At 64.2% G+C, this 26,830-nt stretch overlaps 9 protein-coding genes across 9 annotated transcripts; 6 read left to right on the top strand and 3 right to left on the bottom strand.

The window, feature by feature from the left end:
• Positions 1–1,278: 1,278 nt before the first annotated feature.
• Positions 1,279–3,693, bottom strand: FA10DRAFT_285407 (hypothetical protein; the record flags this gene model as incomplete). The annotated part of the gene is made up of 1 exon (XM_025523989.1): positions 1,279–3,693. The coding sequence occupies one exon, from the start codon at positions 3,691–3,693 to the stop codon at positions 1,279–1,281; it is 2,415 nt and encodes an 804-aa protein (XP_025379745.1).
• Positions 3,694–3,960: 267 nt separating this feature from the next.
• Positions 3,961–5,187, bottom strand: FA10DRAFT_285406 (hypothetical protein; the record flags this gene model as incomplete). The annotated part of the gene is made up of 3 exons (XM_025523988.1): positions 3,961–4,556; positions 4,615–4,813; positions 4,876–5,187. 3 exons carry the CDS (start codon positions 5,185–5,187, stop codon positions 3,961–3,963), a joined length of 1,107 nt encoding a protein of 368 aa, XP_025379744.1.
• Positions 5,188–5,375: 188 nt separating this feature from the next.
• FA10DRAFT_266277 (acyl-CoA oxidase) lies at positions 5,376–7,825 on the top strand. The gene is made up of 2 exons (XM_025521430.1): positions 5,376–5,768; positions 5,835–7,825. The coding sequence occupies exons 1-2, from the start codon at positions 5,427–5,429 to the stop codon at positions 7,701–7,703; spliced, it is 2,211 nt and encodes a 736-aa protein (XP_025379743.1). The 5' UTR covers positions 5,376–5,426; the 3' UTR covers positions 7,704–7,825.
• Positions 7,791–8,938, top strand: FA10DRAFT_95330 (hypothetical protein). Its single transcript, XM_025525809.1, has 3 exons — positions 7,791–8,385; positions 8,463–8,610; positions 8,691–8,938. The coding sequence occupies exons 1-3, from the start codon at positions 7,877–7,879 to the stop codon at positions 8,799–8,801; spliced, it is 768 nt and encodes a 255-aa protein (XP_025379742.1). The 5' UTR covers positions 7,791–7,876; the 3' UTR covers positions 8,802–8,938.
• A 651-nt stretch (positions 8,939–9,589) lies between these two features.
• Positions 9,590–13,739, top strand: FA10DRAFT_266276 (hypothetical protein). The gene has a single exon (XM_025521429.1). It carries the CDS (start codon positions 9,722–9,724, stop codon positions 13,568–13,570), a length of 3,849 nt encoding a protein of 1,282 aa, XP_025379741.1. The 5' UTR covers positions 9,590–9,721; the 3' UTR covers positions 13,571–13,739.
• A 170-nt stretch (positions 13,740–13,909) lies between these two features.
• FA10DRAFT_266275 (UDP-Glycosyltransferase/glycogen phosphorylase) lies at positions 13,910–16,015 on the top strand. The gene is made up of 3 exons (XM_025521428.1): positions 13,910–14,260; positions 14,322–15,746; positions 15,812–16,015. Exons 1-3 carry the CDS (start codon positions 14,119–14,121, stop codon positions 15,943–15,945), a joined length of 1,701 nt encoding a protein of 566 aa, XP_025379740.1. The 5' UTR covers positions 13,910–14,118; the 3' UTR covers positions 15,946–16,015.
• FA10DRAFT_240152 (quinone oxidoreductase putative) lies at positions 15,948–17,506 on the bottom strand. The gene is made up of 2 exons (XM_025519202.1): positions 16,162–17,506; positions 15,948–16,100 (listed from the first exon to the last, which is right to left on the bottom strand). Exons 1-2 carry the CDS (start codon positions 17,110–17,112, stop codon positions 16,014–16,016), a joined length of 1,038 nt encoding a protein of 345 aa, XP_025379739.1. The 5' UTR covers positions 17,113–17,506; the 3' UTR covers positions 15,948–16,013.
• Positions 17,507–17,706: 200 nt separating this feature from the next.
• Positions 17,707–23,003, top strand: FA10DRAFT_279047 (hypothetical protein). Its single transcript, XM_025523512.1, has one exon. It carries the CDS (start codon positions 17,860–17,862, stop codon positions 22,717–22,719), a length of 4,860 nt encoding a protein of 1,619 aa, XP_025379738.1. The 5' UTR covers positions 17,707–17,859; the 3' UTR covers positions 22,720–23,003.
• Positions 23,004–23,957: 954 nt separating this feature from the next.
• Positions 23,958–26,771, top strand: FA10DRAFT_301007 (hypothetical protein). The gene is made up of 4 exons (XM_025524914.1): positions 23,958–24,775; positions 24,854–24,982; positions 25,054–25,872; positions 25,934–26,771. Exons 1-4 carry the CDS (start codon positions 24,455–24,457, stop codon positions 26,558–26,560), a joined length of 1,896 nt encoding a protein of 631 aa, XP_025379737.1. The 5' UTR covers positions 23,958–24,454; the 3' UTR covers positions 26,561–26,771.
• The last annotated feature ends 59 nt before the right edge of the window (positions 26,772–26,830 follow it).

The raw sequence follows: 26,830 nt of genomic DNA, 5'->3' as shown, positions 1-26,830 counted from the left end.
GCCGGGGCGTGCTTGGCTGGGCGAGCGTCGAGAGGTCTTTGGAGGATGACGACTGGCCGAGCAGGCTGTTGACCCAGCTCCGCGGTCGCGGCAGCTTGCTCTTGCCACCGAGCAGCGACAGCGATGACGACGACGACGAGCTTGTGGGAAACGAAAAGCCAATCTCAAAGCCGGCGTTGTTGTTGTTATTGTTGCCGCTGCTGCCCCCATCCTTTGCGCGCGCCTTGCCCTTGCCATTGTCGTCCCCCCCTCCGTTCTTTAGATTGCGAAAGCGATGCATCCGCTCGCGCTTGCCCGGCACACCCAGCGTGGCCTGCAGTCGGCTGAATGTCGTCAGCTCACTCGCGAGCTCCTCTTCCTCGTCCGCGTCGTTGCAGGCGTCGTCGTCCTCGTCGTCCTGTCGGCGGTGGCCCAGTCGTCGCGGCCCGTGCTGTGTGTCGGCGTTGTTGTTGTAGTAGTAGTACTTCTTGCGGTCGAAATCAATGATGGAGTCGACTCGGGAAATAGAAGACGACGACGAGATCCCATCCATTGAACTCGCCCCTCGGCTTTCGTCGGCAGCAGCCCCAGTACTATCACAACTAGTGACGACAGGCGAAAACAATGTGCAGCGAGCTTCTACGGCGCTAGCAATGTCGATAGCGCCACAGTTGTCCGCATTCGGTCCAATGGGCGCGCTAGCTCGCTTTTCGACCTCGGCCTCCTCCTCGTCCTTTTCGTACTGCTGTGCCTCAACCTCGCCCTCGTCGCCCGTCGTCATCGCGGGCCAGCAGAGCGCACACAGGCCAGCTGGTGAAAGTGACGTCTTGCAAGGAATAGCCCGGAATCGGTCTCGTCGCTGGCCTGGCGCGCTACGACTGCGCACACGCCCTGGATGGATTAGACTAGCCTAGCTTAGCTGGGCCTTTTGTATGTTTGTCCTGCTTGACGTACGTGCCTTATTGTCCTGTTTGTCCTAGACCCCGGCTGTGCCTTGCATGGAAGCCTGTGCTTGATGCCAGCACCGTCCAAGCTGTCCTTGAGTCGTCGTCTCAGTTGTCCGTTCCTACGCTGCCGTCGCCTGTGCCCGCAGCGGCAGACGAGCCCGTCCGGCACGTCGCCCAGCGAGACGCGCCCAGTCACGTGAGACAAAGTCGGATGGGAATTGCAAGACGGGAGCGCCCCCGCTGCTGCGACAGCCACAGCTGTATGAATTGAGATAGGATAGAAATACAGATGATGAAGCAGTCTCTCTCTAGTGATGATGTCTCTATGTCTATGGTTCTTGCTTCTGCTGGTCTAGCAGCTCGTCCCCCGCGCGGCCGAGGCGGGCCACACGCCAAAGCCCCGGCCGCCGTCGTGGACGGCAATGACGACGCGCTCCTGGTCGCGCGGCTCGTCAAAGACCTGGAGCATCTTCCTGCGCGCCGTGCGCAGGGCCGCCTCGGACTTTTCGCGGTGGTGGCCCGACACTGAGGCCGAGGCCGAGTGCAGCGACGGCGACGGCGATGGCGACGGTGACTGCTGCAGGTGGTGGTGGTGGTGGTGGTGGGTGGGGTAGGAGACATGGCCAGAGCGCGGGCTCAGGGCGTGGGCATGGCCGCCCGAGAGGTGGTCCTGGACCAGGTGGGTGATGGGGTCCACAAGCCGGCGCTGGGCCAGGAGCGCAGCGGGCACCTCGACCTTTTCGTGTGCGTCATTGTAGTACGACACGGTGTCCGAGGACACGGACCAGGCCCAGAAGAAGACGATGATGGCGGCCAGGGCATAGGCGTAGAGGAGGCCGATGAAGATGGCGACGAGGTAGAAGTTGTACTGCTGGGCGAGGATGCGTCGCCACTGGCGCACGGCGACCATCTGCGGCTCAAAGAGGCCGCCGACGAGGGCGAGTGCGTGGTAGCCGATGGCGTGGCCGAGTTCGGACGCATAGTCGTCGCTGGGCACGCGGCCGGCAGCCTTGGCCAGCGCAGAGGCGGCCATCGCCGTCACCTCGCCGGCCAGGAGCGGGCCCGAGAGCGCAGTGGCCAGCGGTGCATCGGCAGACGCCTGACTCTCGAGCGTGTAGGTGCCATTAAAGTAGGACAGGCCCAGGTCCAGGTACTCGAGCTCGCACAGGGCCAGCACGTAGGCGTGGCTGGCATTGCCGACAAGGGGGCTGATGGTCTGGAAGCCTGTGTGGGCATTGTCGACACCCTCGACAGGGTAGACGAGCTGCACGGCGAGCGGGAGCCGGCTGGTCGACGACGGCAGCTGGCCCACGTGGATGGCGTTGTTTACGCCCAGGAGTGCAGCGCCGTCGCCGTCACCCTCGCCAGTGGCCACCGTAACGGCGTCGACCTTGAGCTCGGGGTGGCCGAGCGGGGTGCAGTCAAAGGAGCTGGTCGTCGCCCTGCACTGCGGCGTGACCACGCGGCAGTGGCACGACACGCCCGTCGTCTGGAGCGCAGCGGCGTACTCGGCACGGTGCACCTTCGGGTTGGTGAGGTAGACGGTGCTGCGCGCGGTGTCGCTGTCCAGGCCACGGTCAAAGAAGGTCTGGACGAGGCGCGACTGCGAGGCGTTGGTGGCCGTGAGGAAGCCCTCGGCGCCGATGGCCTTTGTCGAGACTGTGGCGGCAAACCTGCGCGTGGTGGCGTCAAAGAGGCAGGGGGCAGACGCATCGCCGCTGCTGCTGCTGCAGAGTGTGCGATTGAGGGCAAAGCCATATGGCTTGCTGCTCAGCACCGCATCGACGTCGGCAACAGCCACGGTGCGTGTCGTCTCGTGGAGGAGCACGTCCAGGTTGGCGATGGAGAAGTTGAGAAGGAAGAGGACGAGGCTCCAGGCGAGGGCACGGCGGAGCATGGCGGGCACCCTGGCCTGGGAGCCGTGCGCGAGGAGCCGGTGGCGGAGCGTGTTGACCATGGCGCCCAGGCTGACCTTGGATGTGAGCTGGGCCAGAAGCGCGTACTGGAGCGGCGTGGGCAGGTCGATGGCTTCTGCATGACGAGGCGACTGCGAGTTCGACGGCGAGCGCGAGTGAAGTGGCGACTGCTGCAGAAAGCGGCGCTGGAGCGTGAGCCAGTCGGCGGCCAGGCGGTAGGCGACGAGGGCCATGAGGGGCTCGAGGGAGTAGCCGAGGAGCGTCGAGGTGACGCTGGAGATGGTGAGCGTCGTGGGGTGCGAGACCTGCTCGTCGAAGCGCAGGCGGCCGTTGGGGCCCAGGGCCTCGTCGCGGTACTCGCGCCCGCGCTCCTCCTCGTTGCCCTCGTTGACGTAGAGGACGCCGGGCGACTTGAGCGGCATCTTGTGCGCATACAGCCACGCCGTCATGAGCGATGCTGCGCCTGCCGTCAGGACGAGGACAGCGATGATGGAGCCGAGGAGTGCCATCGGTGGCACATACCTTCGGCTGGCTGCCGTGCCCAGGAGCATCGCAGGGCCGTCGCCGTCGCCGTCGCCATCGCTGCCCTTGCCAGCGCCGCAGCCGCCACTTGAGTACGGCAACGTTATCGACGAGGCGCGCGACTTGTACCGCGTCGATGCAGGCGTGCGCACCGAGGAGCGCTCAAAGTCGACGACAAACGAGTGCGACGACGAGGGCGAGATCGAGGGCGACGGCGAGTGGGAGACCGAGGGCGAGAGGGAAGGCGACGAGGAGCCATGGACGGAGCGACGACGGGGCGGCGTCGTCATCGTCACCGACCACGACGAGGGTCTCAATGGCGAGGACATGGCGTGGTGGTCAGAAAAGACAACGGCAGCACACCTCGAGATGGAAGATAAGCCGCGAGCGAGCCTCGGCCGTTGAAATTCGTCCAGCAGGGGGCGGTGTCTCGAGATAGACGCCGCGCTGCGCTGGCATGGGCGCGTGCTGAGCTAGATGTATGCGGCTGCCGCCAGATCGACGGGGGAAATCGACTACTGCATGCACGCGCGCGCCTTCTCAGGCCGCCCAGCCTCCTGGCCGAGCCTTATCTCGCCCATTGGTCGACGGGTTGCTCAAGCCATTCGCTGCCGCTTGCGTGCCAGGGCGCGCTCCCTGGCACTGGCCACGCTCGCTGCATCGTTGCGCCGCTCGCCGACGGCACGCTTCTTGTGCTGCTCGAGCTCCTTCGCAGCCTCGTCGCGCTTGCGCTGCTCCATCTCGAGCACCTGTGCTTCGATGAGCTTGCTCTGCCGTGCTCGCTGTGCCTCTCGCGCCTCCCTCGCCTCTCTGGCGCCGTCTCGCTGCGACGAGCCCGCAGTCTTGCTCGACTGCTTCGAATCCAGTGCTGCCTCTCGCCTCGACTCGTCCTCCCCCTTCTTCTTCTTGGAGAGTACATTGAGGCCCGCGCTCAGCAGACTCCGCTCGTCCACCACCTCGTTGTCGTCGTTGAGCCGGACATCGGACCCCCTCGCCACAGCCTGCTTAATCCTATCCTTTTCCTGCTGGTCTTCCTCCCTGACTTCTGCCCTTGCTTGTTGCTGCGTCTCTACTGTGGCTGCAACATCCTCGACCATCGTGGCGGCCACGGCTGCCTCGTGCGCCCGGTCGTTGCTCGCCAGCATGTCCCTGTAGAAGCCCGCCACGCCGTTCGACTTGTTCCTCCGTCGCTCTGGGGGGAGGCACTCGAGTCAGCAAGACGCAACACTGCTGCCGACGATGACACTCACCCTCCTCGCGCGCCTCCTTCTCCTCCTGCTCGCGGATCTCCTCGAGCTGCTTCTTGTATGCGTCCGTGACAAACGCCTCGGTCCCGGCAAACTCGTCGCCCTCCATGTCGCGCTCCCGCTGGATCTTCTTCGCTTCGGCCCGCGCCAGGTACCGCTTCCTGTCCTCAGTCGACTTGAGAAAGGCGTCCATGTACTTTGGCTAAGATTCGACGCGCTCAGCAAATCGAAGAACCGACGTAGAGAAACGAAGGCAGAACTCACATCGCGCTTCTGGTTGTCCTGCTGCTTCTGCCGCGCCGTCTCGCGCTCGGCAGCCTTCATGCGGTCGTAGACGCCGTCGTAGTCAAAGACGGCCGAGTCGAGCTCGAAGGCCTGCTGTTGCTTCTGCTTCGAGGCCCTCGAGGCAGGCGGGCCAGTCCTGCTGCCCCGCGGCCCTTGACTAGGATCTTTCGCAACATCGTCCTCGTCCTCGTCATCTCCCAGCGAGAGCTTGGACGCTGTAGCGAGCGGCTGGGGCTTGCTGGGCGCCTCGACCTTCTTGAGGCCAAAGGAGATCTTTGGCTTGGACGCCATGGCCTCCTGCTGCTTGGCTAGGTGTGCCAGTGGTGGTGGTGGGCGACGACAAGGGCAAGCTTGGTCCGTCACGTGGCAATCAGCCCAAGGAAGAAATAAAAAATTAAAAAGTCTAATGTCCTACGGGACTCGGATCGAAAGGCAGGGCCGGGGCCGGGCAGCCAGTCCTTCTTGGACCCCACCCCGCATACAGAGCACTCTGCCCCATTCGCCAGTCAGCCAGCCAAAGTGTCAAGCAAATGGCGCTCACGAGGCCGACGCCCGAGGCGCTGCAGCCGCTGGACATGGCGCGGGAGCGTGCGTCGTGCGCATTCCGCATCGACGACATGGCGTGCCTGTTTGCGGGCTCGCGCAGCCGCCGCGACCGTGCGCGCTGGCTCCTCTCGCTTCTCAAGGCGGACCCCGAGGCGACGTTCGACAAGACGATGCGGCCGTTCCAGGGCAGGACCGAGCGGTTTCTAAAGGGCCAGCAGATTGCGCTGCGCTACTTTGAGCTGCGCAACAGGTACGGCCTGCAGAAGGAGGACCGCGACATGCTGCGCCTCTTTCTCGACGAGTACATTACGCTCCAGGTGCACGAGGTGTGTTGTGGCAGCGCTTGTTTCCCACTCTCCCCCATCTCACCCTCTTTATTTTTGCACGCACAGTCCATGGGCCACCCCACCGTCGAGCGGCAGTCGAGCGAGGAGCAGTGGCGCGCGTGGGGCCCGCTCATCGAGTCGGGCCGCTGGCTGCTCTGCTATGCCCAGACCGAGGCCGCGCACGGAAGCAATCTGTCGGGCCTGCGCACGACGGCGACGTTTGTCGAACCTAGCAAGGGCAAGGGCACTCAGGACGGCGATGACGACGGCGAGTGGGAGATCCACACGCCAGAACCCAGCGCGAGCAAGATGTGGATCGGCGGCAGCGGCTCCACGGCCACGCACGCCGTCGTCATGGCCAAGATGGTGATCCGCGGCGAGGACAGGGGCATGCACCCCTTTCTCGTCCCTCTGCGCGACCCGGCGACGCACCAGCTGCTGCCCGGCCGCACCGCGCTCGACATGGGCCCCAAGATGGGCGCGGCGAGCATGGACAACGGCGTGCTGAGCTTTGATGCTGTGCGCATCCCACGCACCAACCTCCTGGCGCGCTTCCAGACCGTCGACCGTTCAGGCACGTATGCGCAGCGCAACCAGCAGGCCAAGGCCCTCATGCGCGGCACCATGACGCTCGTCCGCGTGGGTCTCTGCGAGATTGCGGCGCACCATGCTGCGCGCGCCACCCTCGTCGCCATGCGCTACGCCGTCGTCCGTCGCCAGGGCTCGTCATCATCATCATCATCATCATCCTCCTCCTCCTCGTCGTCCCTGCGCCTCGAGCCGCAGATCATCGACTACGCATCCGTACAGCAGCGCCTGTTCGGTGCCATGGCCTCGAGCTGGGCGCTGACGTTTGCAGCACGGCACATGCGCGCCATCTACAACGCCCTCCAGCGCGACCTCGCCGCCGACCGGCTCGACACGCCGCTGCTGCAGCAGGTGCACGGCCACACGAGCGTGCTCAAGGCCGTCGTCACCACCGAGTCGCTCGACGTCGTCCAGCGCTGCCGCCGCAGCATGGGCGGCCACGGCTACAGCCAGGCGTCGGGTCTGTCGGATCTCGAGGTGCAGCAGCCACTGGCCAACCTGACCTACGAGGGCGACAACCACATGCTCCTCGCGGGGCCAGCTGCCAACTTCCTCGTCAAGCAGCTCCGTTCTTCTTCCCACCCGCCCGAGCTGTCGTACTTGGATGACGGACAAACGACTGCGCCGCCGGCTTCCGGCGACGACGGCGACCGCATCGCCAGCCAGACGTGGCAGCTCCACGTCGTCGGCCACCGCGCCGCCCGCCTCGTCCGTGCTCTTGCCGACCTGCGAGGCGCACGGCAGGACAGTGGCAGTGGCAGTGGCAAAAGCAGCAGCGACGCAAAGGCGACGAGCATCCGCGCCAACCTGGACTCGAACCTGGCCACGCGCGCATCCAAGGCCCACGGCCACTTCTTCATCCTCTATGCATTCATCCACACCGTCGATGCCATTCGCGCAGAGGTCGGGCCTTCTTCCACAACAACACCAGCCATGCTCGCGGCCCTCGACCGCCTGCGCACCCTCTACTTCCTCGACGTGTGCCTGCTTGCGCCCGACGCGCTTGCCGACTACACCGAGGACGGCTCCCTGGGCCTGGCGACCATCGATGCGTGCCGGACCCACCGCGCGCGCATCCTTGCCGAGCTGCGCAGCGACGCGCTGGGCCTCTGCGAGGCCTTTGACCTCGACGACTGGTACCTGGGCTCGCCCCTCGGCAGCTCCGACGGGCGCGCCTACCAGCGCTTTCTCGACTGGATTCGCCTCGAGCCACTCAACCAGTCGGGCCCGCTGGGCGCCAGAGACTCCGACGGCGTCCTTCTGGGCTTTCGACACACGCTGGGCAGACTCACCCATGGCGAGGCCACGCCCTGGAACGCCCACTACGCCGCCCAGGCGCGTCTCTGAAATTCCCGAATCGCCGCTCCATTTCATCTTTCTTTCTTCCTCTCGTCGCATGTCTTGGCCCTGCCATGTCGTTGTATATAAGAGAGAAGAGCCACCCGCCGAATCTCATTCATTCATTCCCACTGCCTGTCTGTTTGTCTGTCTGCTCGCCTGCCTAGCTCCCCTCTTCAGACATGGCTTTCTCAACCACTTTCACTCTCCCCGCCTCTCGTCGCCTGTTCCCCGCCCTGCTCCTCCTCATGCTCGCAGCGGTCCCGCTGTACGGTGCAAAGCTCGAGAAAAGGCAGAGCAACAACGCGATGCGCGGCCACATGGACGTCGAGCTGCCCTACGTCGACGTGAGGCGCTGCATGATGGTGCAGAGCATGAAAGACTTTCCCCCGAATCAGGAGCAGCTCGACAACCTCCTGGGCACGACCCAGTCGTCCTTCTGGAAGCCGCCGACCAGCACCGACAAGCGCCTCTACACCGACGGCCAGGTGCTCAACAACGTGGACAATGTCGAGGACCTGTGCGAGGTGTGCGACGTGGCGGTGCGGACAAACAAGTACAGCGGGCTCCAGTACAACGACTGGAGCCTCAAGAGGGGCCTCTGCAAGTACCTGCGCGGCAAGAGCGGTGGATCAAGGAAGGTGAACAACGCGAAAGCCTCGTACAACTCATTCGAGCAGGCGACCTCTTGGTGAGTCTGCGAAACAGGCCGGGGGATGAGTGCACACCATGTGGGACAGGGACAACGACTGACGGTGCGCACAACAGCTCGAATGCCTATTCGAACAACTTGGCCACGGGCAACTATTGCGCTCTGTCGCGCGGGATGTACTCGCTCCTTTTCTGTGGCGCCAAGGTCAAGATTCAAACAGGGAGCCAGGAGGCGACATGTACCGTCGTCGACTGGTGCGAGACGGTCAGTAGTTCTCCCTCCCTCTCCTGCCTGCTTCATCGTGTCCTTCGTCCATGAGAGCTGACCGCGGCAAGAGAAAGCAGTGCGACACCAAGGACCTCGTCGTCACAGCGTCCGTCTATGAGCAACTGCTTCAGGACAAAAGCACCAACCAGCAGTACATGCCCGTCTCGTGGAGCATCTCGCTGCCTTGATGGACGGCTTGCCACCAAAGCCCCCCCTCGCGGTCACATTTTCTTACTTCTTCCCTCTTCTTCTTCAAGCCACAATTGTCTCCCAAAGAAAAAGTTTCCTAGATTAAATTCAAGTGATTGACTACTGATGCTTGGCTCCATGGCTTGTGCGGCCAGAGGAGGCAAGGACAGGAGAGGAGAGGCGAGGCAGATGGGCAGCGACGGCAATCAAGGCAAGAAAAGCAGCCGGACCCGAAGAGCCCGAAAAGTCAAACAAAGGGGGACGACGGACAGATCAATCAGCAAACAGTTCAAATGAAGTCATTTCTCGAGATGCGCGAGGAAATTTGAGAACAATGTCGTCGGGCCCTTTTTTTTTTCTTTCTGCTTTGTCTCGCTCGAGTTTCTCTTTCCTCTTTTGAGTCGAGCTGCATGCAGAAACGAGCCCTCTTTTTTTTCTTTTTTTTTTCTCGATCTTCCTTTGACGCTGTTGCATCGCATTCGTCGACTGACTGCAGCGAGCGGCGACCGAACCGTTTCGACAGCTGTGCTTCCGGCGAGCACAGCAAGATTGGACCGCCAGCAAACTTTTCGCTGTCAGCGCACCTGACGCACCCTCTTGTTATTTTTCATCGGCCGCAACGCTTGTCTCCGGCTTCTCGGAAGCGCAAGCACCCTGACCTGGCCTGGCCAAGCCCGCTCGCTCTTCATCATCGCCGTTGCACTCTAAATTTTTTCCCCTTTTTCTACTTTTTTCCCCTTTCGCTCGCTTCTCGGTGCCTTTTTTTTTTTTTCCTTTTTTTTTTCTCTCGTTCCATCGGACGACCGGGCCCTGCGCAGAAGAAGTGCACCGAGATCGGGAGGCAAGCAGGACGGGCGCTTCTTCCACTCTCGCCACCATCGTCATCGCCCCGTGGATCGGAAGGAGAAGAGATAGAAGCATGTCATCGTCGGACGCGGGACCGTCATACCGCGCACCGGGCCCGGGCCAGGGCGGGCTCGTGTACTACTCGCAGGGCGCGGGGCCTTCATCATCATCATCGTCGGCGCCGTCGTCGTCGTCTGCGTCTGCGTCTGCCTCTGCACCGCCACACATGGGGGGCATGGACGTGAACATGGGCCTGGGCATGGGCTTGGGCATGGGTGGAGGCGTCGGAGCGGGCATGGGCATGGGCATGGGCACGGGCACGGGCATGGGCATGAGCAGCATGGCGGCCATGGCCAATGCGAGCCACAACGAGGAGCTGGCGGCCGAGATTGCGGCGGCGACGCGGAGCTCGTCGGTGCCGCGCGGCTTTGCGGGCAACAACCACTCGGTGGCAGCCCCCGCATCGCCGGCGCTGTCGACGTCGTCGCTGCCCTCGCCGATGCCGCATCAGCCGCCGCTGCATCATCATCATCATCATCAGCACGCCATCCACTCTCACGCGCACTCGCACTCGCACCAGCACCAGCACCAGCATCCGCACCGCAGCCACGCGTCGCTGCCGCCGTCGCCGCTGCAGCACTCGCCGCTCGTGCAGCAGTCGTCGCCCCTCGCGCCGTTCCACCAGCAGCACGCGGGCGCACCACGCCACTCGCCATCATCGCTGCAGCAGGGAAGACAGTCGCCGTCTCTGATGGTCCAACAACAACATCCACCGTCACAGTTGGAGCAGCTGCAGCAGCAGGAGAGCAGCAACAGCAGCAGTCGCGAAGCAAGCCCCGTCGGCGGCAGTGGTGGACAGGGCAAGAACAGCAGCAGCAGCAGCATCGCGCGCGTGGCAAAGGCATGCGTGCCCTGCTCGACAAAGAAGCGGCGCTGCGACGGAGGCAAGCCCGAATGCAAGGTGTGCCAGGTGCTGGGCACGCCGTGCTCGTACGAGGCGCGCGGCCTCAAGCGCGGCCCGCCCAAGGGCTTCCGCTCGGGCCCCAAGGAGAGCGCAAAGGTGCGCTTGCTGCGCAGCCTCGAGACGACGATGCGCGACCTCTCGATGCACCTCGGCACCCACGAGACGGCTCTCGAGATTGCGCGCGTCGCCCACGACCGCGGCCTTGCGCTTCCTGTCGTTGGCCAGCCGTCTTCTTCTTCTTCTTCGCACATCACCGTCAAGGCCGAGGCCGAAGACGAGGCCGAGGATGGCGATGACTTGGCTGGATCATCTGCGTCAGCGTCGGCACTAGCAGCGAGAGGCAGGGAAGAAGGAGCAGCAGCAGCAGCAGTAGCAGCCAGACGCCCCTCGCTCAACGACGACTTCCTCGGCATCAATGAGCAGGGCCACGTGCAGCACTTTGGCTCCTCGTCGGGCATCCACCTCGTCAAGAAGGGCACCCAGCAGCAGGCCCTCTCGTCGTCGTCGACCTCGACGCCTGCCGCGTCGCCTGGTGCCGCCGCCGCTGCTATCAATTCACCGTTCCCCACCGACCGCTCGCCCGGGCAGCTGCAGGCGCACCAGTCGCCGCAGTCGCAGCAGTCTCAGCAGGCGCAGCAGTCGCAGCAGGCGCAGTCGCAGCATGTACAGCAGCAGCAGGGAGGACAGGGAGCACAGGGAGGACAGCTCGCCGCACTCAGCGCGCAGGCCAACCGGGAGCTGCTGCAGGCCTACTTTGCCGGCTTCCACACCTTCTGGCCCGTGCTGTACAAGCCCGCGCTCGACGACATGCCCGCCGACGAGGTGCCCCTCACCCTCGACCCGGCGCTGCTGCATGCCGTGTATGCGATTGCAGCCTGCGTCGCGCCCGCCAGCCTCGTGCGCCGCCTCGAGGCCGAGCTGCTCCTCGTCGGTGCTCCCTCCCCTGGCTCAAACAACGACAGCAGCCAGTCCTCCCCCGGCGCACTCCTCTACCGCCGTGCCGAGGCGCACCTCTTTGGCGACTGCCGGCCGCCCGTGGCGTCGGTGTCCAACGTCCAGACGTGCTTCCTCCTCGCGCTCTACAACCAGGGCACCGGCGACCTCTCGCGCGCCTGGCTCCACTCCAACCTCGCCAACGCCATGGCCTTCGACCTCGGCCTGCACCGCTTCAACGTGCACCGCCTCGACCGGTTCCAGAACCGCGTCGAGCGCGAGACGCGCGTGAGGCTCATCCACTCCGTCTACATCCTCTCGACGATGCTCAGCGCCGAGATGGGCCGGCCGCCGACGATGCGGGCGCGCGACATCGATGCGCCCCTGCCGAGCGAGGACGAGCGCGACGAGGCCGACGAGCATGCCGTGTCGTGCATCAACTGGGGCGTGCGCCTCTTTACTATCGTCGAGACGCTCCTGTCCCAGGTCCACTCGTTCCGGCGCAAGGCCGCGCTGCGCAGGCAGGGCCACGCGCGCCAGGTCCTCGAGGACATCGACGCCCAGCTCGTCGACTGGCACAAGAAGCTGCCCGCCCACCTCGCCCTGCCGCCGCCGCCGCGCGAGGCTGGGGGGCCAGCATCAGGGGCAGAATCAAGACCAGAGTCAGGAACAGGAGCTGGAGCAGGGGCAGCAGCGGGAGCAGAGGCAGCGGCAGCAAGTGCCGCCGCGGCAAACGTCGTCGCGCTCCATCTCTGGTACCACACCGCACGGCTCCTCCTCCACCGGCCCTTTATCCCCCAGGACGAGGGCCTGTCGCTGGGCCAGGTGCTGGCCAACGAGTCGCACAAGGCCGCCACCCAGGCCGCCAATGCCATCTTTGATCTCGTCAAGAGCACCGCCAGCGTCGACGGCCTCTCGACCGACCTGGCCTACTGCCTCTTTACCGCCGCCGTCATGTTTGTCTTTAATGCCCGCCTCGCGGCGCAGTCCGACGTGGCAAAGCAGGCCCGCGAGCGCTTCACTGCGTGTAAAGAGTGGCTCCGCAGCCTCGCTCAGCGCTGGCCTGCCGCCAGTGCGCGCCGCCAGCTCCTCGACGGCTTCAGCGAGGTCGGTAATGGCTTCCTCGACCGCGCGCCTGGCCAGGCCCAGGGCGAGTCTCAGTCTCAGTCTCAACCCCAGGCTCAGGGGCAGGCCCAGGCCCAGGCTCAGTCGCAGCCCCCGTCGCAGCCTCAGTCGCAAGCCCAGTCGCAGCCTCAGCCTCAGTCGCAGTCGCAGCCGCAGCCCCAGTCGCAGCCTCAGCTTCAGTCTCTGCAGCAGCAGCAGCAGGCGGCGCATACACAGCAGCAGCAGACGGCGCCTCCCACGCTGGCAGCAATCAACGACCAGTGGCAGATGATGCACACGACGACGCCCTGGCAGCACCCCTTTCCCTTCACGCCCTCGCCCTCGGCCTCGTCGTCGTCGGCGGCGGCCAATGCCGGCGCACCGCGGCAGGAGATGCTGCAGTACCTGCACGACAACAGCGCCAACAACTCCAACTTTGCGTACAATGCCACCAGCTTTGGCTTTGCACCCGGCATCTTTGATGTCGAGGGCGTCTACTGGAACGAGACGATGAACAACCGCCAGTACCAGCCGCAGCCGCAGCAGCAGCAGCAGGCCATTCCTCCTACAGCGGCTCGTCCGGGGCCACCGCAGGCGCAGCACACGCTCCTGCAGCAACCGCAGCAGCAGCAGCAGCAGCAGCAGCAGCAGAGCTTCAGCTCGCCTCCGCAGCGAGACAACCTCGCGATGCTCGCCCACGTCACCTCGCACCACCCTCCTCCTGCGCCGATGGTCCCCCAGCAGCAGCAGCAGCAGCAGCAGCAGCAGCCGCGCCTGTCGCAGCAGATGAATGCACCGCCAGCAACAGGCCAGCAGCCGCTGCCACAGACGTCGCCCCTCAGCTTCCAGGCCGAGGTGGGCCACCCGCAGTGGGGCGACCTCATCAACATGCTTCAGCTGCCCCCTTCGTTCATGCAGTGAACCACCGCCGTCCGACCTGAACCCATGTAGCATGTATCTCTATCTTTCTACTCTCTCTCTTTCTCTCTCTCTCTCTGTCTCGCTCTCTTGCCGCGTCTCTCGCGCACGCATTGTAGAACTCTATATCGGAAGACACGACGGGTCCCTCTAATCCTACATCAATTCCACTCCTCATCCAGCCCAGCCTGTGAGGTGTGCGTGCGCATACGTCTGCGTGAGACGAACAGCGAAGCGCAAAGTGGCCTGAGCGCGCGCGCGCCAACTGCCAACTTATCCGTCGCGTGGCTTGATTGATTTAGGTGGAAACGTCTTAGCTTGGAATGGCCAAGAAGGCCCCCGGCGGTTCTTCCTGACGACGAGACCCCAACGATGGCGACGACGGCGACGACGAGGAGGGCCAAGCTCCTCGATGACGACCCCTCGCGCTGGGACGAGGGCACCAACCAGCGTGCGAAGAGCCGCATCGCCTTTCTCCACCCTGACCTGGGCATCGGTGCGTCCTGTCTCTGAGTCTTTCTGGTTCCACTTCACTTGCAAGCACAGAACTGATGGCGCTCGACGTGGCTTCACTAGGCGGCGCCGAGCGGCTCGTCGTCGATGCCGCACTGGGGCTGCAGGCGCTCGGCCACGAAGTCGAGGTGCTCACGTCGTACCACGACCCAAACCACTGCTTTGAGGCGACGCGCGATGGTAAGTCTTCGTCTCCTCCAGCCAGCCATCGCCCAACCCACTCACCATTATATCTACACAGGCACACTCAAGGTGCGCCACGTCAGAACGTCGATCCCGCGGTCCCTGTACGGTTTTCTGCACCTGCCCATGGCCATCTTTCGCCAGCTCTCGCTCCTCTTCCAGCTCGTCGTCGCCCTCTACTTTGGCCATGTCCTGCCGTCGTCTATGTATGCTGCGCTCACGACGCTGCCGTACGACCTGGAGCCGTTCGACGTCTTCATCGTCGACCAGCTGAGTGTGTGCGTGCCGCTGCTTCGGCTGCTGCTCAAGACCCGCGTCGTCTTCTACTGCCATTTCCCGGACAAGGACGTGGGCGAGAGCCTGGCGCTGCAGCGCGCCCAGCAGCGAGGCCGCAGCCGGCCCTCGCTCCTCCGCGCCGTGTACCGCCTGCCGCTGGACATGCTCGAGGAGGGCACGATTGGCGCTGCCGACAAGGTTCTCGTCAACTCGCAGTTCACCTCGGACCAGTTTGTCCGCTCCTTTTTCCGTCTCAACCGGATCCCCCGCATCGTCTACCCGGGCATCGATCTGGCCCAGTCGAGTGCCGAGGAGGTGGCGCGCGCCAATGCGCAGCTCGAGCGCGAGGAGCGCGACGCGGAAGATGACGGCGACCACGGCGTCAAGGAGGCCATCCGTGCCCTCGTCGATGACGCCGACCGGCCGACGCTGCTGTCGATCAACCGCTTCGAGGCAAAGAAGAACATCGCCCTGGCCCTCGATGCCTTTGCGCTCGTCCGCCGCGAGCGTGCCGCATCGTCCAGCAGCAGCAAGGCACCCCTCCGCCTCGTCATTGCTGGCGGCTACGACCGGCGCGTGGGCGACAACGTTGCGACGCTGGCCGCGCTCGAGAAGCAGTGCGCCGACGCCGGCCTATCCAGCCAGACACTCTTCTACAAGCGGCCCACGTACGAGCCGCCACGGTCAGGGCCGAATGCAGAGGAGATGCGCCGTGCCACTGTCGTCTTTCTACCCTCGCTTCCTGGCCCGCTGCTGAGCCGGCTGCTGCGCAACCCGGCCACGCTCGTGCTCCTCTACACGCCGACAAACGAGCACTTTGGGATCGTGCCCCTCGAGGCCATGGCTGTCGGCAAGGCCGTCGTCGCCGTCGATGCCGGTGGGCCCCTCGAGACCGTCGTCGACCTCGGCCTGCGCCGGTCAGCCCAGTCTACCGTCGTCGAAGTCGACAACCCCGACGAGGGCACGGGCCTCCTGCGCCGCGCCGACGCACGCGTCTGGGCCGGCGCCACCCTCTCGCTGCTCGAGCTCCTCGAGGACAAGCCCGGCTTCCGCGAGCAGCTGGCGCGCACAGCGAGGAAGCGCGTCACGGACGTCTTCAGCGTCGAGGCGATGAGCCGCAAATTCGATGACGTCGTCGCCGATGTCGTCGCCATGGGGCCCGTGCGGCCCGAGGAGGGGGCTCTCCAGTTCGGCATCGCCTTTGGTAGTGAGTTAAGTGCCAGTGGTTCCCTTTATCAGAACAATGACTGAGACAAGAAGCCACGACGACAGTGTTCATCCTCATGATGACGGCCTTCATCGTCGTCATGATCTACGCCGACCGCAAGGAGGCAAGCGCAGCGGCAGAGGCGCGGCGCACCATTGCCTCGCTCCAGTCCCAGCTCCAGGAGGAGCGCCATCTCTGATTGTCATTTGTGTACTTTCTCATTATAATTTTTTCAATTCGCAAATCCAGCTACAAGAGAGAAGAGCCTTAGTCAACGGTGACGACAATCTTGCCCGTGTTCTTGTTGGCTGCCATCTCGTCGTGCGCCCCCTTGATGTCGTTCCACGAAAAGACCTGTGTATGCGTCGTCAGCTTATCTGAAGATGGAGATGGAGAGGGAGAGGGAGAGACTCACCTTGTGGATGACAATGTGGTGCACATCGTCGTCCGTCTTCTCCCGGCCGACACCCTCGGCGAGCCGGTCGAGGTTGCCGCTGTGGACAAAGTCCTGGACGAGGCTGCTCTGGTACTCGATGTCGCGTGAGCGCAGCGTGGAGCCCTCGACGCGGAGGCGCTTGAGGAGCAGCTGGCCGATGTTGACGTCCTTGACCTGGGTGCCCCCCATCATGCCCTGGAGGACGAGGCGGCCGTCGCGCGCGAGCGAGGCCAGGTTCTGGTTGAAGTAGCCTGCGCCGATAAAGTCCATGATGACGTCGACGCCACGGCCGTCGGTCTGCTTGGCCAACTCGGCGGCCCAGTCGGTCTCCTTGTAGTTGATGGCCGCGTCGGCGCCCAGCTTTTCGCAAAAGGCGCACTTGTCGGCGCTGCCGGCCGTGACAAAGATGCGCTTCGCGCCCAGCAGCCGCGCCAGCTGGATCGCCGCCAGGCCCACGCCCGACGCACCCGCGTGCACGAGCACCGTCTCGCCCTCGCGCATCTCGGCCAGCCGGTGCAGCGCCTGGTAGGCCGTCAGGAAGTTCTCGGGAATCGCCGCGGCCTGCTCGTGCGAGAGTGCGTCCGGCTTGGCGAGCACCATGCGGGCGGGACACGTGATGTACTCGGCGTAGGCGCCACCGGTCGCGAGGCCAAAGACGGCGTCGCCCGGCGTAAAGTGGCCGCCGGGGCTGGCGACGACGTGGCCGCTGAACTCGACGCCCATGATCGGGCTCGCGCCTGGCGGCACGGGGTAGGCGCCCTCGCGCTGGAGCAGGTCCATGCGGTTGAGGCCAAACACGGCGACCTTGACGAGGACGTCGTCGGCGCCCGCCTCGGGCACCGCCACGTCGGGCGCAATGTACAGGCTCGACGAGGGGCCCTTGCCGCCCTTGATCTGCACCGCGCGCATCTGCTTGGGGACTGCTGCCATTCTTGCTACTCTGCTTCCTTTGCTTCGTCTTCTTCGACTTCTTCCTCTTCTTCCTGCTCCTATTCAGCCAAAATTGCAGCTGTGGAACATCAGCATGTGGAGCAAGGGCACGTGGCTCATTACTCCCTCGGGTCTAAGAGACGCGCCGGACTTTAGGTATCTTCTTGGGCAGCTCTCATGCGCGTCGAGCGGCCCTGTCAGAGAGGGTCTTTCTTGTCTCGTCCAATCAGCAGCAACGTGGAACGAGAGAAGGCCATGGAAGGGGGGTCTCCGTCTCTTCTGGGTGTCTGCTCCCTTGCTTGCCCGCGGGCTCTGGTGGCGACAAGCAAGAGAGAGCTACAGTACAGCACGCAAGAAGTGCTTCCTGTCCCAGGGTCGTCTGTCGTCCAGAACGTTGCTTGGCCCTCTTGAGATTCGACTTTTTTTCTTTTTTCTTTTTTTTCATCTTTCCCTATCTCCATTTTTTAAGTTCTTTTCCTTTTTTGGACAGGCGACATGCCTTGCCTTGTTTTAGGATAGAGCGATTGATGAATACACGCAAGCTGAGCCAAATTCAATCGGCTTTCGAGTCTGAAGTTGAATCTCATCCGCTCACCGTCAGAGAGAGCACAGTAGTGTCCACGTCTACCTCTGCTTCTACGACGAGACCAGAAAGCTGCCAATTGCAACGGGGGCCAGGCGAGGGCCACAGGACTGCGCTTGTGTGAACATAGAGACGGAACGCACGCACGCACGCACGCTGCAGACATGGCCGTGACAGAGCAGGGACGAGGCCAGCGCGGCGCCGCCGCCGCCGCCGCCGCCTCCTTTGGCGCGCCGTCGTACCGGCAGCAACATCAGCGCGCGGGCCAGGATGCGCATCGCCACTCGCACGCGCACTCGCATGCGGACGACGACGACGACGAAGACGAAGACGACGACGATGGCGACTCGTCTGACGACAACAGTGGCGGCAACAACAATCAGAGGAAGAGCTCCTCGTCGGGACCCCACGAGGCCGCACCGTCGGGCAACGTCTCGACGCGGCCGCCGCCCAAGAAGCGGAACCGGGCGGCACTGAGCTGCACGCTGTGCCGCGAGCGCAAGGTGAAATGCGACCGTGTGATTCCCTGCTACCAGTGCATCAAGCGCGGCGACGCCAAGTTCTGCCAGTTGGACCCGACGAAGCGCGGGCCAAAGTCGTCGCGCAGCCAGGCGGCGCGCAACCAGAACGCGGCCCTCGCTGCAGCTGCAGCTGCCGCCACGGGGACCAAATCGGCGTCGACATCAAACTCGGCGTCGGCAGTCGATGAGCACACGAGGAGGTACGGCGGGAATGGTGGCTTTGGTGTCAGCAGCGCAGACGACGAGGGAAACAGGACCAGGCGCGGCATGACGGCCTCGTCGTCCTACGGCTCCTCGACGGAGGAGGTCGATGCGATCAAGGCACGCCTCGCCCAGCTCGAGGCCGCTCTGGCCCAGGCCAAGCAGGGCAACGACATGGGCCCGGGCGGCATGCCACCGTACAACGGCAGCAGCAGCAGCAGCATCGCCAACGAGCCGTCGCCGGGCTCCTCGCTGGGACGCTTCCCCTGGCAGCAGCAGCAGCAGATGCAGCAGCAGATGCAGGCGATGACGACGGCTGCGTCTGGCGCCACCACCGACGACAACCGCTTCGTCGCCAGCCCCAGCAACCGGTCCAGCTCGGCGGCGTCATCGTCGTACGCCAGCGCATACATCCACCCCTACCTGCAGCAGCAGCCCTACCCGCCCTCGGCCTCGTCTGACGGCGGCTCGGGCAGGCTTGGACCTGCCTCATCGGGGGCCAGCCCCGTCGATGGCATGGCCATGTCGCCATACGACATGCGCCTCTCGGCCACGGCCAGGCGCACATCGAACGACACGCGCGGGAGGAGCACCGACGACGCGTTGTCGTCGCCCGCTGCCCTCCACGCCGCCTCGCCCAGGCATCAGCGCTTCGTGGGAAGTCAGGCGCCCCAGACGCCGAGCAGCAAGATGGACGTCGACAGCGACACCGAAGACGCCGCCCTCGTCCTCGAAGGCCTCGCCATGGGTGGTGGCGGCGGTGGCTCTGGCGCTGCCAAGCTGGCGCGCAGGGGTGACGACGGCGCCTGCGACGGTGGCAGTACGAACGGCGCTGGTGCTGGCGCCGACGGTGTCGGCAGCGGCAGCGGCAAGGGTGGCCGAGGCCAGGGCGGCGGCGACGAGGCAGGCCAGCGGAGGAGGAGCACCGTCGTCGACAAGCCGTGTCCCTCGGCCGAGGGCGATGTGATTGAAAAGACGCCGGCAAAGAGCATCCAGGGCTTCGTCGACGCCGACCGGACAAAGGACATCATGCAGTCGTCGCGCTACGACGGCCCCGATCGCGACGACGACGACGGCGGTGCTGGAGGCTGCAGCAAGGGCGGTGCGATGGGCAGCAAGGCCAAGCCGCTTGCCACCAACCGGGACTCGGCATCGATGGAGACCGACGACGACGGCGGCGCTGGTAGTGGGAGGAAGAAAGGCGAGGAAGACGGAGGTGGCGGCGCCTGTCCGGGTGGCGGCGACGACGACGAGGCCGAGTTCGATGTCAATGCCGAGTTCGACAAGGACGGCAAGCGCCTCTCGCCAGCCAAGCGCGTGTGCCGGCTGCTGTCCAAGCAGGACAACTCCCTCTTCACCCTCTATGCTGGGCCCGACACGAGCTTTGGCTTTGGCATCGGCTGGGCCTTTGCGGCCGCCGAGGCGGCTGGCGACGTCAATGCCGTGTCCAAGGTGCAGGGCTGCCGGGGCGCCCGCCAACGCGAGGCCGTGCTGCGCGCCATCATCCGCTCGCTCCCCGACGAGGACGTGGCCAACCACCTGGTGGGCGTGTTTGAGACTCGGGTCAAGTTCCTCGCGGGCAACTGCATCCACATGGCCACCTTCAAGCGCGAGCTCCAGGCGTTCTACCACCTCGACACCATCGAGAAGCGCGCCCGCGTCGTCAACCTCGTCGACACGGCCTGGCTCTCGCTCTTCCTCATGATCCTCGTCCTCGCTCTCCACTTCCACCCCTGCCAGCGGCCCGACAACGTCGTCCACCTCTTTGATGGCCGCACCATCCACCTCTGGCGCTCTGCTGCCCAGACTGGCCTCGTCCTCGCGCGCTACCAGACGAGCTCCTCGATGGCCGTGCTGCAGACGATCATCCTCATTGGTCTCCACGCCTGCGGCACCGGCTTTGACTCGGCCAACCTGCTGCCCGTCGCGATTGCCAATGCCATCGACATGGGCCTCCACCGGCTGGGCTCGCGCGACAAGCAGCCCAAGCCGGGCGAAAAGGCCGACATTGCGATGCGGCGCGAGGTGGCCAAGCGCATCTGGCACCAGCTCGTCTTCTGCGACGCCTGCTCGGCTGCCACGCGCGGCGGCGCCAACTTTGTCCACCCAGACCAGTTCAACACGCCCCTGCCGGGCAACTACAACGACGACGACCTCAACCAGTCGCCCCTGCCCCCGCCTCGGCCCCGGTCCGAGCATACAGAGATGTCGTTTGCGCTTGCGCAGTTTGACCTCGCGGGCGCTGTGCGCGAAAACGTCGACCGGCTCAACCGCGCTCTTCTCGTCGACGGCACCGCGCGCCTCACGGCCGAGGACACGAGCTACCTCGACGCACGCTACCGCGGCCTGCTCGAGAACGCACCTTCGTTCTTCCGCATCGGCTCCGAGGAAGGCAGCGGGGAGAATGTAGAGGTGGAGCGCTGGCTGCTCCAGCAGAGCGTCTTCCACAAGCTCCTCAAGCTGCACCGGCCCAACCTGACGAGCAAGCCAAACGCCCGCACCAGCTGCGTCCTCCTCGCACGCAGCATCCTCGACATGCAGCGCCGCATCCGCTCGCGCTGCAGCGTCGTCGACCGCCTCTTCTTCAACCTTAGCCAGTCGTTTTCTGCTGCCATTGTCCTCTGTCTGGATTTGCTCCAAACGCGCCCGCCGGCGACGATGCGCTCCATCGTCCGTGGCGAAATCTTCGAGGCGCTCAAGGCGCTCCGCCACGTCGGCGCCTCGCACCACACGACCGAGAGCAGCATCCGCGTCATCCAGGCCCTCCTCGACGAGGAAGAGGCCCGCTGGAACCAGACGGCCGACTACCTCGACGACGATGCCAACGGTGCGTCTTCTTCTTCAATGAAGAGGAAGCGCAACGGCCAGCCGCACAGCAACAACACCAAGAAGAACCTCCTCAACCTCGCCCTGCGCGTCGCCAAGGCTGCGCGGTGCGAGGGCCGCATGGACGACGCCAAGGACGAGTCGGTGCCTTCTTCGTCGCCGTCGCTGTCATCCACGTCTGCGCCCGCTATCTCTTCTTCTTCTTCTGCTGCTGCTGCTGCTTTCGCCGCGCCTACTGCCGCTGCGGCTGTCGCTGCTGGTGGCGGTGGCACGGGTGCCCTGCCAGCAATGACGACGCCCGACCGCATCCGTGCCGAAGAGGCAGCTGCCGCGGGCGCAGGCCTCGTGCCGTCCAGCGAGTCGGGCCTCGCCATGCTGCAGAGCTACTCGTCGATGAAGGACGAGGAGTCGCGCCGGCTGTTCGACCAGCTGCTGCTGCCCCAGCCCGCAGGCGACGATCCGTCGAGCTTTGCCAACATGCCCAACCTGCAGCAGTACAACTTCTTTGGCGGCATGGCACCAAATGGCCTTGATTTGCTTGGCCTCCAGGCCACGCCGCCCGACTCGGCCGGCCAGGAGTTTGACCTGTCCAAGTTCCTCGCCGAGTGCGACACAAAGAGCTCCCCCGGCTCGTCCGACGACCAGAGCATGGCCTCGGGCGCCAGCCACAGCGGCCACAGCTCCCTCCACGGCGGCGGCAGTGGTGTCCACTCGGGCCCCGGATCCGTCTCGTCGGCCGCGCCCTCGCTCGCCGGCTCATCGTCGCACCACCACCACCACCAGCGCTCCCCCAATGCCTCGTTCTCCTCGGGATCGTCATCGTCGCCAATGGCGCCCCCGCAGACGCAGGCGCAGACGGCCGCTGTCTCGGCGAGCAACCCGTCGCCCGCCGCCTCGACGTCGTCCTCGTCGGATATCTCCACCTCGGGTCTCGACGGCTTCTGGAGCTGGGTCCTCGGCCAGGGCGGCATCCAGCAGGGTGGTGGCCAACAAGTCGCGCCGCCGCCAGCCCCGCCCTCGCAGTCGCAGCATCAACAGCAGCACCAACAGCAGCAGATTCCTACGACGTCGGGCATCGACTACTTTCCACCGCCCTCGTCGTCTGAGAACGCGATTGCAGCCGCGCTGAATGCGCCGCCCCAGAGGCAGGCGCCGTTCCCTGCCGCCGCTCCTTCCTCGTCTGGCGCATGGGCAAGCAGCGGGGCGCAGGCATTCCCCGCCGCCGCGCCCTCGCCCTCGTCCTTTCCCTTTGCCGGCTTCCCCACGAGCACCTCGGCAAACGCCGCGCCTGGGCAGCAGCAGCAGGCAGCAGCAGCCGGAGCGGGCGCGGGCGAGGCCATCAGCATGGGCACGCCCAGCGCCGGCATGGGCCTCGGCTGGATGAGCACCCCGGGCCTCTTTGAGCTCGCCTACGAGTTTGGCGACGGCTCCGGCCCTGGCTCCGGCTCCGCCCCTCAATCGGCCCAGGCCAAGTAGGAGTCGATTCCGCCGCCCGCGCGCTTCTCTCTCCACTCCGCCACTCATCTCTCCTCTCTCTTTAGCTTATTATTATCATCTCCTCCTCCTCTGATTCCCTCCCTTTACTGTTACTGGATCTCGTGTCGTGTATCATCATAGTTGACCTCTTCCATCTCTCTCTAGTATCGCCGGGAATGGCTCGTGGAGTCGTCTGGTTCGCGGGAAATGGCATTCTTTAGCACCAAATTATTAACTTATGGTGGCATTGTGGCAGCTGGCGGGGACCACAATTCATGCTTCTTAATGCCCCTTCCATTGCGAGCGTGTCTTCTTCAAAGTATGTCTGCTTGGGAACTTGCGACAACAAAGAAGCCTCAGCGGGTGGACTCGGCTGTGGGTGACGGTAGATCAGCTCAGCCGACTATTTCCACAATCAACGTGACGAGGCAGGGCAGTCTGGTGACAATGCCCCGTTGTGTGAATGCACGATGTGTACGAAGATGCAAAGTGCATCCGATAGCGACAGACTTTGTCTTCAGTGCTTGTTTCTCGACATGGTGAATACTTTAGATCTTTGTACAACCAGTCGATGTCGGACAGTCTTGGCATAATAAAAAAGGCGCATTGGCCACGGTCGAAAACACCGTGCAGTCCATTTAGACGCAGTGACGATATACAGGGCCAGATAGGGGCTTGACATTCGGCCTCAGCATGGTTCTTGCTCCCGTCGACAGAGATTTTTCTTCAGAGGGCTGCAGTTTTTGGCGCTCATTTGACCGAAATTGCCAATTGCGATCATGAAAAAAGATAAAAAGAGATAGGTATGTGAGCTGGAAGGGAAAGAACCAACCATTAATAGCTTGGCAGACGTATAGATGCTGTGAAGTTCGCCCGTCAGCTGTGATTGCGAATAGGCATCGCAGGTCTCATGCTCTTCGAGAGGTTTTGGGTAGGGACTGCCTAATGAGCCTTGCTCGTGCAAAATAAAGGCGCAGGGGCCTACTCCCTCTTTTTTTTCTCTGGACTTCTCGCTTCTCAGACGGCAGCACGATCCTCCTCATCGATCCCATCAAAAACGAAAAAGGAGATGTGATCATTGCAAAGACTTACCAACGAACGATAAGACTGCCTACGGTGACCTCAAAAGTCCAAGTGGACCCAGGTTGGCGATGGCGGAATTAAGTCAGCGACCACGTGGCGCCTGGCCCCGTTTCTTCTCGGGCGAGGCGTGCGAAAAGTGTTGTTGGAACTCGAGCGAGAGAAAGAGCCAGGCCTGGGGTGCGTGCGTGCGTGCGTGCGAGGGTGCGTGCATTTGAGCGAGAGGCGTGCGCCTGACTCGTTGGACCGGCAAGAAAACCGAATCCGACTGCAGAGGGCGAGTCAGTCACTCCGTCTGCCTTTGCCCAGCCCAGTACGTAGGTGCAGCCCAGCAGCGAGAGCGAAAGCCCAGCGACGAGTGGTACAGAACGGTCGAGGGCGAAAGAGAGAGAGAGAGAAAGAGAGAAGAGAGACGCAGCGCATCCCCTTGTTTCCAGGATTAGCCGATCGCACACGTCCCCATCTCTTCCTTCCCCCCTCCTCACAAGATCGAGGCCAAGTCGAGGACAAGTTGAGACCAGGTCGAGACCGAGCCGAGGACAGCAAGGGTAGGCGGAGGAGGACGAGAGAGCGCGTGTGAGTGGGAGGACGAAGAGGAAGAAGAAGAAGAAGAAGAAGAAGAAGAAGAAGAAGGACGACGACGACTACTACGACGATGGCTGCGCGCATCGTGCCCGGCGCACCCCCGCCGAGCGCCGCGGCCAAAAAGGCAAAGAAGAGGGCTGCCGCAGCTGCCTCGTCGACGGCCACGAGCAACGGCGGCATCCACGAGGCGGCCACAGCAGCCGCGCTGGCCACCAAGGCCCCTGCGGCCGGAGATAGCGTCGACGGGAGCGTCCAGGTGCCCGCGCAGGATCTCGACGAGGAGGCCTCCAAGCCAGGCCAGACTGCCACCGAGAATGGCTCGTCGCCGTCGCACAAGAGCCCGCTGCAGGCCGTGCTGGCCAAGAGGATCAAGGTGCTGAACAAGAAGCTGGTGAGAGTCTCCTCGTCCCTTACTTTGCCTTTTCATCTTGTGTGGCGGTGTGGCTGACGGGCGGGTTCCTGCGACCAGCAACGCATCGCCACGTACGACACGACGGACCTGGGCAAGCTCAACGCCGACCAGCAGCGCGCATTTGCGTCCAAGGGCGGCATCGAGATGAGCGTCTTTGAGCTCAGCGAGGCCCTCAAGGGTGTCCAGGTGAGTTGGTCAATATTGATGATGACGCAGTGAAGTCCTGGACACCACCTTATCCATTCCATTCTCCACAGATCGCCGAGGCAGAGGCCAAGAAGCAGGCAGATGCGGCGCAGCAGGAGGCCGTCGAGGCAGCACAGGCGCGCGAGCAGGCCTCGTTCTCGCTCCTCTTTGAGCTCGTCCGTCTCTTCAACCTCTTTTCGCCCCCCGGCCCACCATCGTTTGCCCCGCCTGCGTACCCGCGCGTGCTCGACAGCGCCACGGGCCAGGACAAGGCCGCGGTCAGCAAGCTCTACTACGACTTTGCTGCGTCGACCGATGTCATTGGCCAGGCCGACAAGTTTGCGCTCCTCGCCAAGCTCAGCGCCGCCTCGCACGAGAGCGTCATCGAGGGCGTCTCCTACCAGCGGATCCACGAGCTGCTCCAGCGCATCTCTGGCTCCGGCTCTGCTGCTTCCATCTCAGAGCAGGAGCAGGAGCAGGAGCAGGAGTCGGAGCCGGTGCCCGAGCCAGTGCAGGTGCAGGAGACGGCGCCAGCGCAGGAGGAGCCGATCCTCGAGCAGGCCCCTGCGCCTGTCAATGGCCACCACGCTGGCCTTGGCGGCATCCACTTTATGCAGGCCTCGGAGATCGACAAGGACGAGGGCGGGGAGGCACACAACCAGGAGGTGCCGCTGGAGGTGCAGCAGGCCGAGCCCGAGGGCGGCGCCGTCGAGTCGGTGCCCGCTGCCGTCGTCGAGGGAGGCGCGACGGACAAGGGCGAGAGCGCAGCCAAGGGCACTCTCGTAGGCGATACCAGTGCCCACAACGGCCAGGGCGGCGCTGACGGCACGGCCAACGCAGAGGTGCTCGAGCCCGTCAACACGACGCAGGTCGTCGACGGTCCCAAGAAGGTGGGCTTGTTCCTCTCCTTGCAGGTCTAGAAGTGCATGCTGACGGAATTATAAATCACAGACGGCCGCCGAGCTGTTCAGAGCCGGGCCTCGCACCTTTGACTGGGCCGCTGCCGACGACGACGACCTCGGCGACCTGGACCTGCAGCCTGCAGCGGCGACGCAGGCCCACGCGATTGCGCAGGCACCTGCTTCGAAGCCCGCTGCCTCGGCCGCGGCCACGTCTGACCCGGCTACCGTCAATGGAGACGAGGCCAAGACGACGCGCGGCAAGGCTGTTGAACAGAAGCAGCAGCAGCATCAGCAGCAGGCGTCGCCCGTGGTGCCCGTGACGCACGCAAAGAAGGCGCCCGAGGTGGACGAAGATGGATTCGTGGTGGCGAGCAGCAAGCGGACAAAGATGCTGCAGGAGCGCATGGAGAGGGAGGCCGCCGGTGCCAGGGGTGGCCGAGGTGGTGGACGTGGTGGCGGAGCAGGACGAGGCGGCGGCGGGGGAAGCAGCAGCAGTGGCGGCGGAGAGCGCAGGGGCGGAGGGGCGGGTGCCAATGGCGACAGGCGCCCGCGACTGAGCGGCGAGGGCGGCCAGGGCAAGGGCCCGTTGCGCGGCGGCGGCGGCGGCAGGGGACGCTACCCAAGGGCCAATGGCACCGGTCGCGGAGGCGGTCCCTCGACGGAGCAGGCTGCCTGAGTGGCGGGATGCCTGGATGGACACCGGTGTCCGCATTACACAAAAGGAGGCTCATCCTCATGATCACAGATGGACAGAGTCTTGTCCTCACACACACAGTATCTCTCTCTCTCGCATTCCCTATCACTACACCTCCCTCTGTCCCTTCTCCCTCTCTCTCTGTCCTCGCACACTAGTCGACTCTGTGGATGGATAGGATCACTCTGCGGATGGATAGGATCATGCTCTCCGCATCCTTCTTGTCTGGCGCGAGAAATCAATGATGTTAAG

This window comes from Acaromyces ingoldii (assembly GCF_003144295.1).
Source record: "Acaromyces ingoldii strain MCA 4198 unplaced genomic scaffold FA10scaffold_2, whole genome shotgun sequence".
Taxonomy (NCBI): Eukaryota; Fungi; Basidiomycota; class Exobasidiomycetes; order Exobasidiales; family Cryptobasidiaceae; genus Acaromyces; species Acaromyces ingoldii.
The sequence above is the reverse complement of the archived record's forward strand: the minus strand, read 5'-3'. Positions and strand labels throughout refer to the sequence as shown.

Bases quoted from the DNA above. Each gene is read 5' to 3' on its own strand.
- FA10DRAFT_266276 (XM_025521429.1), top strand. From the start codon at position 9,722: ATGTCATCGTCGGACGCGGGACCGTCATACCGCGCACCGGGCCCGGGC.
- FA10DRAFT_240152 (XM_025519202.1), bottom strand. From the start codon at position 17,112: ATGGCAGCAGTCCCCAAGCAGATGCGCGCGGTGCAGATCAAGGGCGGC. The intron at 16,101-16,161 runs GTGAGTCTCTCC...ACGCATACACAG, and splicing joins ACCACATTGTCATCCACAAG to GTCTTTTCGTGGAACGACAT.
- FA10DRAFT_279047 (XM_025523512.1), top strand. From the start codon at position 17,860: ATGGCCGTGACAGAGCAGGGACGAGGCCAGCGCGGCGCCGCCGCCGCC.
- FA10DRAFT_266275 (XM_025521428.1), top strand. From the start codon at position 14,119: ATGGCGCTCGACGTGGCTTCACTAGGCGGCGCCGAGCGGCTCGTCGTC. The intron at 14,261-14,321 runs GTAAGTCTTCGT...ATATCTACACAG, and splicing joins CTTTGAGGCGACGCGCGATG to GCACACTCAAGGTGCGCCAC. The intron at 15,747-15,811 runs GTGAGTTAAGTG...CCACGACGACAG, and splicing joins GTTCGGCATCGCCTTTGGTA to TGTTCATCCTCATGATGACG.
- FA10DRAFT_301007 (XM_025524914.1), top strand. From the start codon at position 24,455: ATGGCTGCGCGCATCGTGCCCGGCGCACCCCCGCCGAGCGCCGCGGCC. The intron at 24,983-25,053 runs GTGAGTTGGTCA...CATTCTCCACAG, and splicing joins AGGCCCTCAAGGGTGTCCAG to ATCGCCGAGGCAGAGGCCAA. The intron at 25,873-25,933 runs GTGGGCTTGTTC...TATAAATCACAG, and splicing joins TCGTCGACGGTCCCAAGAAG to ACGGCCGCCGAGCTGTTCAG.
- FA10DRAFT_266277 (XM_025521430.1), top strand. From the start codon at position 5,427: ATGGCGCTCACGAGGCCGACGCCCGAGGCGCTGCAGCCGCTGGACATG. The intron at 5,769-5,834 runs GTGTGTTGTGGC...TTGCACGCACAG, and splicing joins TTACGCTCCAGGTGCACGAG to TCCATGGGCCACCCCACCGT.
- FA10DRAFT_95330 (XM_025525809.1), top strand. From the start codon at position 7,877: ATGGCTTTCTCAACCACTTTCACTCTCCCCGCCTCTCGTCGCCTGTTC. The intron at 8,386-8,462 runs GTGAGTCTGCGA...TGCGCACAACAG, and splicing joins TTCGAGCAGGCGACCTCTTG to CTCGAATGCCTATTCGAACA. The intron at 8,611-8,690 runs GTCAGTAGTTCT...AAGAGAAAGCAG, and splicing joins TCGTCGACTGGTGCGAGACG to TGCGACACCAAGGACCTCGT.